We start from the raw sequence: 11,339 nt of genomic DNA, 5'->3' as shown, positions 1-11,339 counted from the left end.
AACTGTCTACTTTCTCTCTCTTGAAAAGAACATGAAAGGTTATTCCTAAAATCCCAATGACAAACATGTAATCACCAGAGAATTGCTCACAGGATTTTCCTCTCCCCTTGTGCTCCTTGCTATTGATCCCAGTTTTCCCAAGGGAAATGGGAGTCTACTAGAAAACAATTCAAGAAACTTAGAGTTATGGCTGCTTTAACTGATGTGGGAGACATGAACTTTGTAATCAGTGATGATGGAGTAACAAAATCCAAATGGAGTAACATTTCCACAGCAGTCCCCCCAGAACACTGGATCTATAGTCAATAGATGTAGGTTCAAATGCTAGCTCTGCCATTTACTACTTGTGCAGCCTTGGGAAAACAATTTAACTTCTCCAGGTCTGTTTCTTTATCTATGTAACCCATTTTTGGCTAAGCTCCAAAAGATTTGACCAACCACCTCAAACATATGCCAGGGTTGGCCTATGGGGATCCAAACAAGCCTTTCATCTCACATAGATGTCACTCTGGAGGTCCTGGGGACAGTCTTGTACCAAGAGCGTGATGGTCCCCAGAAACTGGTTACATTTGCCAGAAGAGGACATAGTGACATGGAAACTTGCTATTCCATTCATAGGTTTGACTTCTTAGCTTTGATGTGGACTATTATTGAAAAGTTAACGTGTATGGAATTAAATTGCAAATGTGGCCCAACAACAAACCACTGGCATTTTGACTGGTGCCAAGTTTGTGACTGCTTGCCAGAGATTGTTGGCACAAGCCAACTATCAATTCAACATTCACTACCTGCCAAAGAAGACCAGATTCACTGTCTCAAAGGCAATGCCAACCAGTTGACAGCATTTATTAAGTGCTTCCTATGTTTCAGATACTGTGTTATGTTCTGGAAAGGCAGAAAGAAAGATGATTCTGCCTTCAAGGAGCTTATATTCTAATGGGGGAGGACAACTCATAATAGCAGCTAAAAATCAATGGAGGTAGACACACATGTGACACAGCTGCTATGGTTATCCCTAAGGAAAGAATGACAGTTATATGTGATATTCGGGAGGCTGAACCAAAATCAGGTGGAAGTACGGATGATCTTGGGATTCTCATCAGTGTACCAATAGCACCTGTGACCCTTGTTTCATTGAACAAACCTTCTCTGTCTTATTTTTCTTGAATGACTGAAACAGGTGGTTGATTAAGGATTATAAGAAATGATATAAGTTAGGAAGCAAGGCAGCTATGCTAAAAAGCTTTATTCCCAAGAAAGTACCCTAGTGTTAAAACAATAGCAGAAGTTGGAACTGTGAAAATGAGTGCTGCGTCAGTCTGCGAATGATCCCATGAATGGTACTAGGAAGCAGTTGGTTCTGCCTAGCATATATCACTCTATAACCATGAAAGTTTATATGACTTGGAATAAAAGGGTCAAGAGAATCCTGGAGCTAGTAAGAAGAACATTTTACTGGTCCAAAACGGCAACAGATGTCACTAAGATGGGAGACACTTACTTGTTTTGTTCACAGAGAAGTGGTACCAACTCAACCTATGTATTTGGAGAATATAAGCACTTCCAAACCTTTGGAATTGATCTTCTTTGCCATTTTTTCCTGGAAGTAAATTGTGACAACAAGAGTTATATTTTAGTAGTAACTGTTTATTTCACCAAGTATGCATAACCATACCCTACCAGGAGCCAGAAAGCATTTAGAGTTGCAAAAGTATTTGGAAATATTTCTCAGCGTAAGGATTCTTGGTCAAAATCTCTTCTGAGCAAGGCAGAAATTTTGAGACCAAACTACCCAAGGACATGGTTGATTTTACAAGCATGATGTCTAGAACTGCGCCTTATTGTCTACAAGAATGCCCGTAGCCTGTGTGCTTCAACATTAGGAGCACTGAGACCAGAACAAAGACCTCACTGGAGTCAACCATGAAAGTGCTTTACATGAGTTTGAATAAAAGGGTCAAGAGATTCCTGGAGCATTTCCTGGAATTTCTAGTACAAGTATACAACTCTACCGTGAATGATGTGACAAGCTTTACACTCTACCTGCTGATGTTCAGATGAGAATCATGCCTACGCATTGACTTGGGCTTTGGAGTATCAGAGGATAGAGGGAATGCAAATTCTCACAACAGTACACTTCAGCAGAGAGAGACTGAAAGATGCCTACCGGTTAGCTGTGCCTTCAGCTCAAAAGAGCTCTGACTGAAGCAAACGATGACACGATGCTCAAGGTCATTGTCAAGACGTGCAAAAAAGTAGACAGAACACTGAGAAATAAAGATTTCAAGGAACATCCAAGAGAGCAGACAGGTATACACAACAGCTCTGTGCTTAGTTGTGGAGAATGGACAACTTGGGGTTGTCTGAACAAGCCCAGAGACTGTTTAAAGACAGTTTGCTGCAACCACTTATTAACCATAGGAGACAGAGCTGAATTCCCTTATTATATAGCAGGTAGAGACAAGTGATGGACATGTACTGCCATGAACTCTAAAAACAAAAACAAACAAAAACTACCTTCCACCAGTACAAAGACTGTCTGAACCAGACACTGGCACAGAAAATAACATTTCTAGTCAAGAAGACATTGTGTACTGGGCCCAATTCCAGCAAAGACTGGCTAGAACTTTATCCACAGAGAGACACTTAACAAAGCCTAAAAACACAAATAACCAGCCTAGACACTCTGTAAGTTCAGGTTTCGGAATATATTTGTATTTATTTGTTTGCATATTAACTCTCTCATTAGACTTAAGCCCCTTGAGGGCAGGGAATGTCTTTTGCCTCTTTTTCTATCCTCAGTGATTAGCACAGAGCTTGGTACACAGTAGGCACTTAATAAATCTTGATTGATTGATTGAATGCAGGACTATAGTTTTGATGAGATTTTTATTAGCTCGTACCATCAACTGTTTCAGGTATAGGGGTAGGTAAATCAGTAAGTCATTAGAACTACACCAAGTTAGCCTATAAAGCTGTAGAGGAAGTTGGAGAAATGGTTACACACAAAGCCAGATGGCAGTACTAATGTTTACCCGTTCAATGTGTGCCTTGCATGTAATTGTGTATTTATTGATGTACCTTAATTCATACTCTGTTATATTGTCATTATTTTGCTGTTTATAATTAACAGTACACCAGTGTTATGCAAGTGTTACAGTTATGAGTTGTGTTATGAACTGAAAGGCTGTTTCTACATTTGCATATATACTAATGCCTCAGTACATTCTGTTGTTTTATAGGCCTACTGATATCATGTTGTTAGTTTGTATTTGCTTTTGTGTTCTTGGGATATGCACAGACGAGTGATACCTTCATGTAATTTTCATGTGATTCATGAAAGCTGATATCTGATATAAACCAGCATGAATCTTCCCATAGCATGTGACAGAAAGTATAAAAACAACTTAGGGCATGCACCAAAGGGTTATGCTATGGCCAATGTCACAGTAAGAATTTTCATGGGAAGAAAGGTGGTGCTATCTAGGAATATTCCTCAATACAAATATCAGATACCACCATGACAGAAGTAGCTATAAAAAACGGTGGAAGGCCTGTGGAAAGCCATTGAAGATTACATCAACGTCTAGTTGTTATTCTCATTAAATCTGAGCACCATTCACATAAAGGCAAATAAAAAGAAATGTGGTGTAGAAACTAGGAAACAAAAATATATCAGAAATCCTTCATACAATCAATTGACAATTAAAAGCAAAAGCCAAAAAGTTACAGTCTAATAAGGAGTGAAAGTAGTGTAAAGAAGAAAGTCAAACTCAACACCTGAAGAATGAGGATATGAAAATTTTCTGATTGTCTCTATGGTCAAAAGAAGACTGATGCAATCAAATGAGAAACAGAAATCTCATATACCAGTAATGTCATGAAGAACAGAATGGCGATTGAAACTCTAACTTCTTTCCAAAATTAGAAAGCTACAGGTCCAAATAAGATCGATGTTTATCAGCTCAAATGCTTCACAACTGTGGCACAGAGTTTCATAGGCACATATGAATTACCAGGAAAGCGTTTTACCAGCTCCCTTTCTGATGCAAGCCAGATCTGATCACATTGTCCTTAACAGAAGACATTGCGTATTTATTATCACAAGATGAGAACATCAGTGGTCCCTCCAATATAGATCGATTATGTCTCATTATTAAGTAGACCTTCTGGAGCTTCTATTAAGTGTAGATTTTCCATGTTTTCAGGTTAAGTTATAATGCAATAATAATGTATAGTAAAAACATTCATAGTTTCAGTCCACTGCATGTTTACTCATGGTACACCTTAATGTACCTGCTTTAATGGTCAGCATCATTTGCACTAAAGCATGTCGTGGTGGTGGTGGTGGAAAGAACTGGTTTTTCCAATTTGTTCCTCTAAGTCTTCCCTTCTTATGGTAGTGAAACACCTGTCATAATGATGATTATAAACCAGCCTCCAACCCCATGTCACCCCATCTATTTCTCAGATTTATAGGAGCAGTTACATCACAGAGGTCTTGTTGTTAGCCTAATCAATAATTTCCCTGGAGCCCAATTGGCTAGCGTTTCAGTGTTCCTGTTAGATCTCCACAGCAGTCACAGGGCGCACAGGTTGTCCACTGAACATCACCTGAATTGGCATTCACTTACTTTGTTGTTTGCACACACTCCAACCCCTGCAGTGACATGCTTGGGCTTTGAGGGTATGGTGGTTATTATTATCATACTATATATATATTATATATATATGATATGTTATATTTTCTCCACGAAGCTTTCATAATAATAACTCCCATTTATGTATCAACTTATAGTTTGCAATATACTTTATATACATTATCTTATTTTTTCCCCTCATGACAATAGTATGAGCATTCCTTCTCCACCCACGGGTGTGATCTTACACAGCATACTTGAAGGTACAATAGCAACACCTGCTACATTTTAATCTTCCAGAAAATATCATATGACTCTTAAGCACACTGCCTTGCACTAGGCACTGTACTGGGAGCTACTAATGTTGTCTATGAATACAGTATGTAAGCACTTTGAATTTGCTTGATTGTACATGATTTTTGAATATCTATACTGACATTATTTTAGAGGATAAGCTCCTAGGAAGATAAGGATATTAATGGATAGGTCAGCTTTTATTGCTTTGTACAACACCTAACAGACTGCCATGTGTTAGTTTTTAATATTTTTATTTTTAAGCAAACTTTTGTTGACATCTTTCGTTTCTAGATTGTGTACATTTCTCAATGATTCCTTCCTCCAACTCTTCCCATGCACAGAGAGGCATCCTTTATAACAAAGATTTTGGAGGAAAACCAAGTTAATTCAATACAAGTAACCAATTCATTTCAAATGTCTGACGCTATCGGCTAAACTCATAGCCCCACACCACCACAAAGAATGGAAGGACTTACCTTCTCATTTTATCTCTTCTTGGGGGCCACATTTGGTCACTGTAATTTCACAGCATCAATTTTCAATGGTTTACTATAAAACTGTTGGGTTGTTGTATTACTTTTTTGTTTAGTTCTGCTTACTTTGCCTCAGTCATGTAGCATTCCATGCTACTCTGCATTCATTAATTACTTCTTACAGAGTAATAGTCATGTTTGTTTTTGTTCAGTTGTATTCAACTCTTCATGACCCCATTTGGAGTTTTCTTGGCAAAGATACTGGAGTCATTTGCCATTTCCTTCTCCAGCTCATTTCACAGATGAGGAAATTGAGGTAAAAAGGCAAGTGACTTGCCCAGGGTCACACAGCTAGTAAGTGTCTGAGGCCAGATTTGAACTCAGGAAGATGGGTCTGGCTTCAGGCCCAGCATGCTATCTACTTCTCCTCCTAGCTTCCCCAAAATAGTCGTAGAATCATAGATTTAAAGCTGGAAGGAACCTTAAAAACCAACAAGTCTAACCCCTTTAGTTTATAGATGAGAAAACTAAGGCGTGGAAAATGATTCGTCTAGCATGACATAGTAAGTATCTAAGGGCAGGATTTGAACTCGGGTCTTCTTCACTATAGGTCTAGTGTCCTCTACTCTGCCTCTATTCCACTGCATTCATGTATTACAACTTGTCTAGCCATTCCACATCAAGCAACTAATAAACCAGAGTCTCAGGATTTCAGTTGAAACCAGTAGCTATCTGGTTCTGTCTGTACCTGAAAAATAATCCTCTCAACAACATACCCAATAAGTGGTCACCCAGTTTTTGCTTAAAGACTTCTAATGGGGGGTAACTAACTCCATCCCAAGGTATCCCATTACACTTTGGGATAATTCTAATAATTAGAAGTATTTCCTTGCATCAAGCCTCAATTAGCCTAAATGAACATCTACCCATTGCTTCTAGTTCCACCCTCCAGGGGCTCCCCTGGGACTAAGGTTCTGGCCATGGGAGTCTAAGTGCCTTCCTAGGGGCCCAAGTACAAAAAAGCCTAGTGCAGAAGGAATCACCTGCCTCATCCGTCAGACTTCTGGCTCTGGCACCACCATGGGCAATACAGAGGCAGGCCAGTTATGCCCAACTAAGTCCGTGCTGTATCTTTGCTGAACATCCCTTGCTATGGCTATGTAAACCTCCTTTTATTAACCATCACATCTTCTATGGCATTCTTACTTTCATTCCAGTCTTGAACCTGAGCTGCCAGATCAGCCTGAGTCATATTTGGCCTTCTACAGGGACCAAACAAGTCTCTTTCAAATAAATGACAGACTCCCAAATATTTGAAGATTGCAGGCCCCCTCCTCTCCATGTGAATATTCTCTTCTCCAGGCTGAACATCCCCAGTTTCTTCAAACTATTTGGTTGTGCTTAAATTTAACCCTACCCATCTTTCTCTAAAATAATCTTTAACTGTCTTGAGTGTGATGAGATTTGTGTTTTCCTGGTCAATAACATTGTAAATGTAGTACCAATGTTTGCATAAGGTAGGCAAAAGATAGGCATTCCCTAGTTTTGAGGTGATTAGAGGCACAGGGAACACCAGCTCTCTCTTTCTCCCCTAGCTTTTTTTTCCTTTATAGATTTCAAGTTGGTTGTAGTGTTATGAAATATCTTGCCATACAGCATCTATCAGCTTATCAGTTCAGGCAGGGACTATGTCTTACTTATTTATTGCATCCCCATTGTCTAACACATTGTTTTCAATTCAATTATTTCTGCAAATAATAAATATCTATTGGAGCTGTAGGTGATATTTCATTTCTGACCTCATGTGAACTTGATTTTCAGAAACTTCTTTGTTTTCCAGTTTGATTTTTCTTCAGTTATTGAGCTCAGTTTCTCTGACTCCTATACTAGGTTATTTTTAATTTTAATTTTTAAGGGGTTGAAGAGATAGAATTACATTTTTAAAAAGTCAGCAACTTCTGTTGACTGGTGATTAGAAGTGGAAAAGTCTGAAGAAAAGAGTAATTGAAATTATGAAATGGAGTGGTTTAGAATTCCTTCCGATTTCTTTTTTAAAAAAATTAATCAGGAAGGTGGTTCTTGGTTAGTATGAAAGGGGAAGTAAATCTGATACCTTTTCCCCACTCTTAACTCTTTCCAATCTGTAGAGCTCAGATTGTCCTTTATAATTGGCCCGCAGAGGAACAACTTTAGAAAGAATAATCACTTAGTAGCATGACCTAGCAATATCAACATGGATAACTTGCTATGTGATCCTAAGTCATTTCATTATACCTCAGTGTTCCGTACTTTTGGGAGTTGACAAAATGTTAGCTGTAGTATATGCCACACCACATTATTAACTGTTTTTGAGATTGATAGCGTTTTTCTCTCTCTTTCAAAGTATTAATGAAAAACAAATGTTATGATGCACTGATACACCAACCAAAGCTGGTTCTGAAAGGTATAGAAAAGAAAACCACAAATTAGCTCATAGAGATAATAACTATCCACTTAGGTAAAGCAGATTTGGCACACGAACAATCTGAAAATAAGTTTACCTTACAACCTATTTTCCAGGTGAAAAACATTTGAAGGATGGCTGCCTACTCAAAACTGGGCAACGGTTTCATAGAATTGTTGGGATTAGAACTTCTTGGCCCTAGATTTCCATCCTGTTGCCAAATTCTGACCTGATACTTATCTACCCAAACAAATAAACAAAATTGTCACCTTCTGCCTTTTGAAATGTAAAGAGTTAAACCCTCAGTCATTTTACTGTTCAGTATTCCTTCATAGGTTCAGAATCACTTCCAGAAGCCTTTAAATACAAAACAAGTCAAGTAGTCATGGATGCTTTATTTATTTACTGGGATGATTCAACAGTACAAGGGGGAAAGATGGTTAGTTTTAAAATGGGGTTTTAACAACAAAATCCTCAACAATAAAAATCCAAAGTCATATCCTGATATTAAAAAAACCCAACAACGATATACTTAATGCCCATTACAAATCGAGACCTGAAATCTATGTCCTCTAATGTGAGGTGAATAGGAAGAAACAGGGCTGTGTATTTATTAAAACTTCTGTTAGAATCCAATGCCCAGAATGGACATAGAGGAAACCTCTGCACTGATCGCTTTATCGATTAAAGGATCAACTTAACTACTTGCTTCCAGGCAATTTCAAGTCTTTTTTTTTAATGAAATAAAAATTAATCGAGTGTTTTTCCTGTTAAGTTAGAGTGTGAGAGGAGTGAACCTATTTTCAGTAATCTAAGAAAACTGCTACTTGAAGGGAGGTCATTATCTGAATGTATACCAAACTAAAATGCTGGTTAGGCTAACCGAAAAACTGGCGAAAGTGGAAATCTCTTCGTTTCGGTTTCTAAAAGGACGAATAGCGACGCTCGGGGAGAAAAAAAAGAAACAAAAAAGAAATTACATTTAAAAACCTACGAAGTTCCCTGAAAAATAACAAGCTAGCCTTAAAAGAAGATAAACGTCGTCTTAGACCGGCGTTTCCAACAAGATTTGGATTTTTGAACGCAGTAATCGAGCTTGCTCACCCCCAAGGGCTCTGCAAAGAGCTAAGCGACTCTCAGCCCAAACGCTGCCTAACCCCCTGTGCGTTCACATGTAGCATTCTGTGATAAATCAGTCTTTACTAAGGGATCTTCCAGAAACCCGAACGATTCCTTGGTCCGATCCTCGTCAGTACATTCCCCTCGAAGAGCCCGTCCAAAGCTAGTGAAAAGTAGACACAAAGGCTGCTATTCTCTCTTCCTGGAGGGGAAAGAACCCCACCCCTCGACACCCCCCTCTCTCAACATAAGCGCCCGGGAACAGCTTACTGGAGACGAGGAAAGGGTTGTTTTCTTCGAAGCAAAACGAGAGACTTGAACAATCCCGACATTTAGTGATGGAAAGAAAAGGACAAGAAAAAGTCGGCTAGATCTACACCTGCACGGCAGGGCGGGGTGGAGCGGGGAGGGGTCTGGAGAGTAGAGAGACTGAAAGGAGAGATCGGGCTGCACTCTATTTTAATCCACCCTCTGGAAAGCGGGAAATCTACCGGGAAAAGATCCACCAGAATTAACAAACAAACAAACACATCTTTTACTGTTTCTTCACTTATCACGTCCCTATCACTGCAAACGTGCTTGGAGGGAGTCTCTCCCTGTCTCCCACCCCCGTCCCCTCCTCCCCAGAGTTTCCACCTCTAGCTTTCTGTTGTCTCACACCTCCCTTCACCCTCGCGTTCTTTTCTTGCTGCTGGTGGCTCCGGGGAGCGAGGAGTGGAAAAGGGGCGAGGGTGGTAGTGGTAGTGATATCAGTGGGGCGGTGGTGACGGGGCGGCAGGCTAGGGAGGGAGAAGGGGGGAGGGGTGAAGTGGGGTCTGCCCAGTCTCTTCACTTGGAGAACTGTGTCTGTACCGCCGCTAGCCCGAGGCCAGACGGAATTAAATGCGGGAACTTGCAGATAGCACAAGTGCAGAGACCAGGGCTGCCGGGGAGAGGGAACTGACCACACGGCGGCTCCTCCAGCGACAGGTACTTGCTGGAGTGTAGAGTCTCCGGGTGGTTCACTCCCCCTGGGGCCAGCAGCACCGATCCTGGGGCGGCGAACAGGGGCAAGCCGGCGAGCAGCAGCCGCGGCCCGGGCCCGCTCATCTCGCCCAGGATCCGCCGCAGCTCTTGCAGGGAGCTGCCCAGAAGAAGGATGTAGTTTCTGGCGAGGAGCAGCGTGGCGATTTTGGAGAGCTTCCTGCCCGGGGAACTCTGGCAATGGGCAGCAGAATAGGGCATTATGACCTCCCTCAGAGCGTCCATGGCCAGGTTGAGATCTTGCATCCTTTTCCTCTCCCGGCTGTTGATTTTCCTCCTCAGCTGCTGCTGCTCTTCCTTCAACTCCGTCTTGCTGCTGCTGCCCCCGCTCTCCCCACAGCCGCCGCTGCTACCCTTGGCATTTTTTCCCACGCCCTGCTGCAGCTGCTCCAGAGGCGGTTCCAGCTTCTCGTGGACTTGCTTAGGAAGGAAGGTAGCAGTGGCGGAGGAGGAGGACAGCGGCTGCCTATAGCCCACCAATTCATATGGGGAAGCCCCGAGCTGCACATCCCCCGGCCGTTGTTGCCTCAACATCTTAGGCAGAGCTGCTTTCAAACGAGCCTAGAAACCTTCATAGTAAAAAGGGAGTAGAGGGGACGTAGGAGAGGGGGTGGTAACGTGTGCGCGCGTGTGTGCGCGTGTGTGTATGTGTGTGTACTCTCGTTCTCCCTCGCGGGGGGATTTTCCAAGCCGCTGGCAGAGGTGACAACGAATCCACACTTCTAGAGCTCCGGGAGTGTTTTGCGAACCTTCCCTGCTCCCGAGATCTGGTTGCGGAAGCTGTTGCTTGAGGATGCTGGGAGAAGGGCATAGAGGGAAGAAGTGTACTGACCAGAGGTCCTTTAAATCCAGCTCTTGAACTTGGGGAAAAGAAAAGAACCAACTGGGTCGAGAGTCTGGACGGAGGCGAACACTCATTGGCTGGGGCGCACACGTCGCCGCGGCTTGGGAGGGGGAGGTGGGGGGGGGTGCAGAGGTGATTTTTTGGCACAGTTGAAATAGTTTATTGTTAAGGAACTGTGTGATTCTCTCTGCCGGGGTTCAGGCTATCACGCGACTCGATTCTCCAGGAAGGAGAAAGAAGAGGGCCTTTTTTCCCCCTGATGGAGCCGGGGTGTTAAAGTAGAGATGATTTCCTTGTTGGAACTAGAAATCCAATGCTTCTACCCAACTCCCTTCCTCCCTCCTCCCGTAGCCTGCCAAGAGGCAGAAAAGGGCTTATTTCTCAACAAGGTCTCCTGTCCTTGGCATTTAATGTAGTATCTATTTTTTGTCTCCACTTTTTTTTTTAAATGAAGTATTTTACAATTTTACAGATGGAAAGGTGACTTGGAACTCGTCCAG

General features: G+C 41.8%; 1 protein-coding gene across 1 annotated transcript; it reads right to left on the bottom strand.

Annotated features, from left to right (window-relative positions):
- Positions 1-8,235: 8,235 nt before the first annotated feature.
- OLIG1 (oligodendrocyte transcription factor 1) lies at positions 8,236-10,860 on the bottom strand. Its single transcript, XM_036745845.1, has one exon. The coding sequence runs from the start codon at positions 10,527-10,529 to the stop codon at positions 9,801-9,803; it is 729 nt and encodes a 242-aa protein (XP_036601740.1). The 5' UTR covers positions 10,530-10,860; the 3' UTR covers positions 8,236-9,800.
- Positions 10,861-11,339: the final 479 nt, after the last annotated feature.

The sequence above is a fragment of the Trichosurus vulpecula genome, chromosome 2 (assembly GCF_011100635.1).
Source record: "Trichosurus vulpecula isolate mTriVul1 chromosome 2, mTriVul1.pri, whole genome shotgun sequence".
In the NCBI taxonomy this organism is placed as follows: domain Eukaryota; kingdom Metazoa; phylum Chordata; class Mammalia; order Diprotodontia; family Phalangeridae; genus Trichosurus; species Trichosurus vulpecula.
Note: the sequence above shows the minus strand (reverse complement) of the source record. Positions and strands in the feature narration are given on the sequence as shown.

Excerpts from the sequence above, each read along its gene's own strand:
- OLIG1 (XM_036745845.1), bottom strand. The coding sequence starts at position 10,529 with ATGTTGAGGCAACAACGGCCGGGGGATGTGCAGCTCGGGGCTTCCCCA.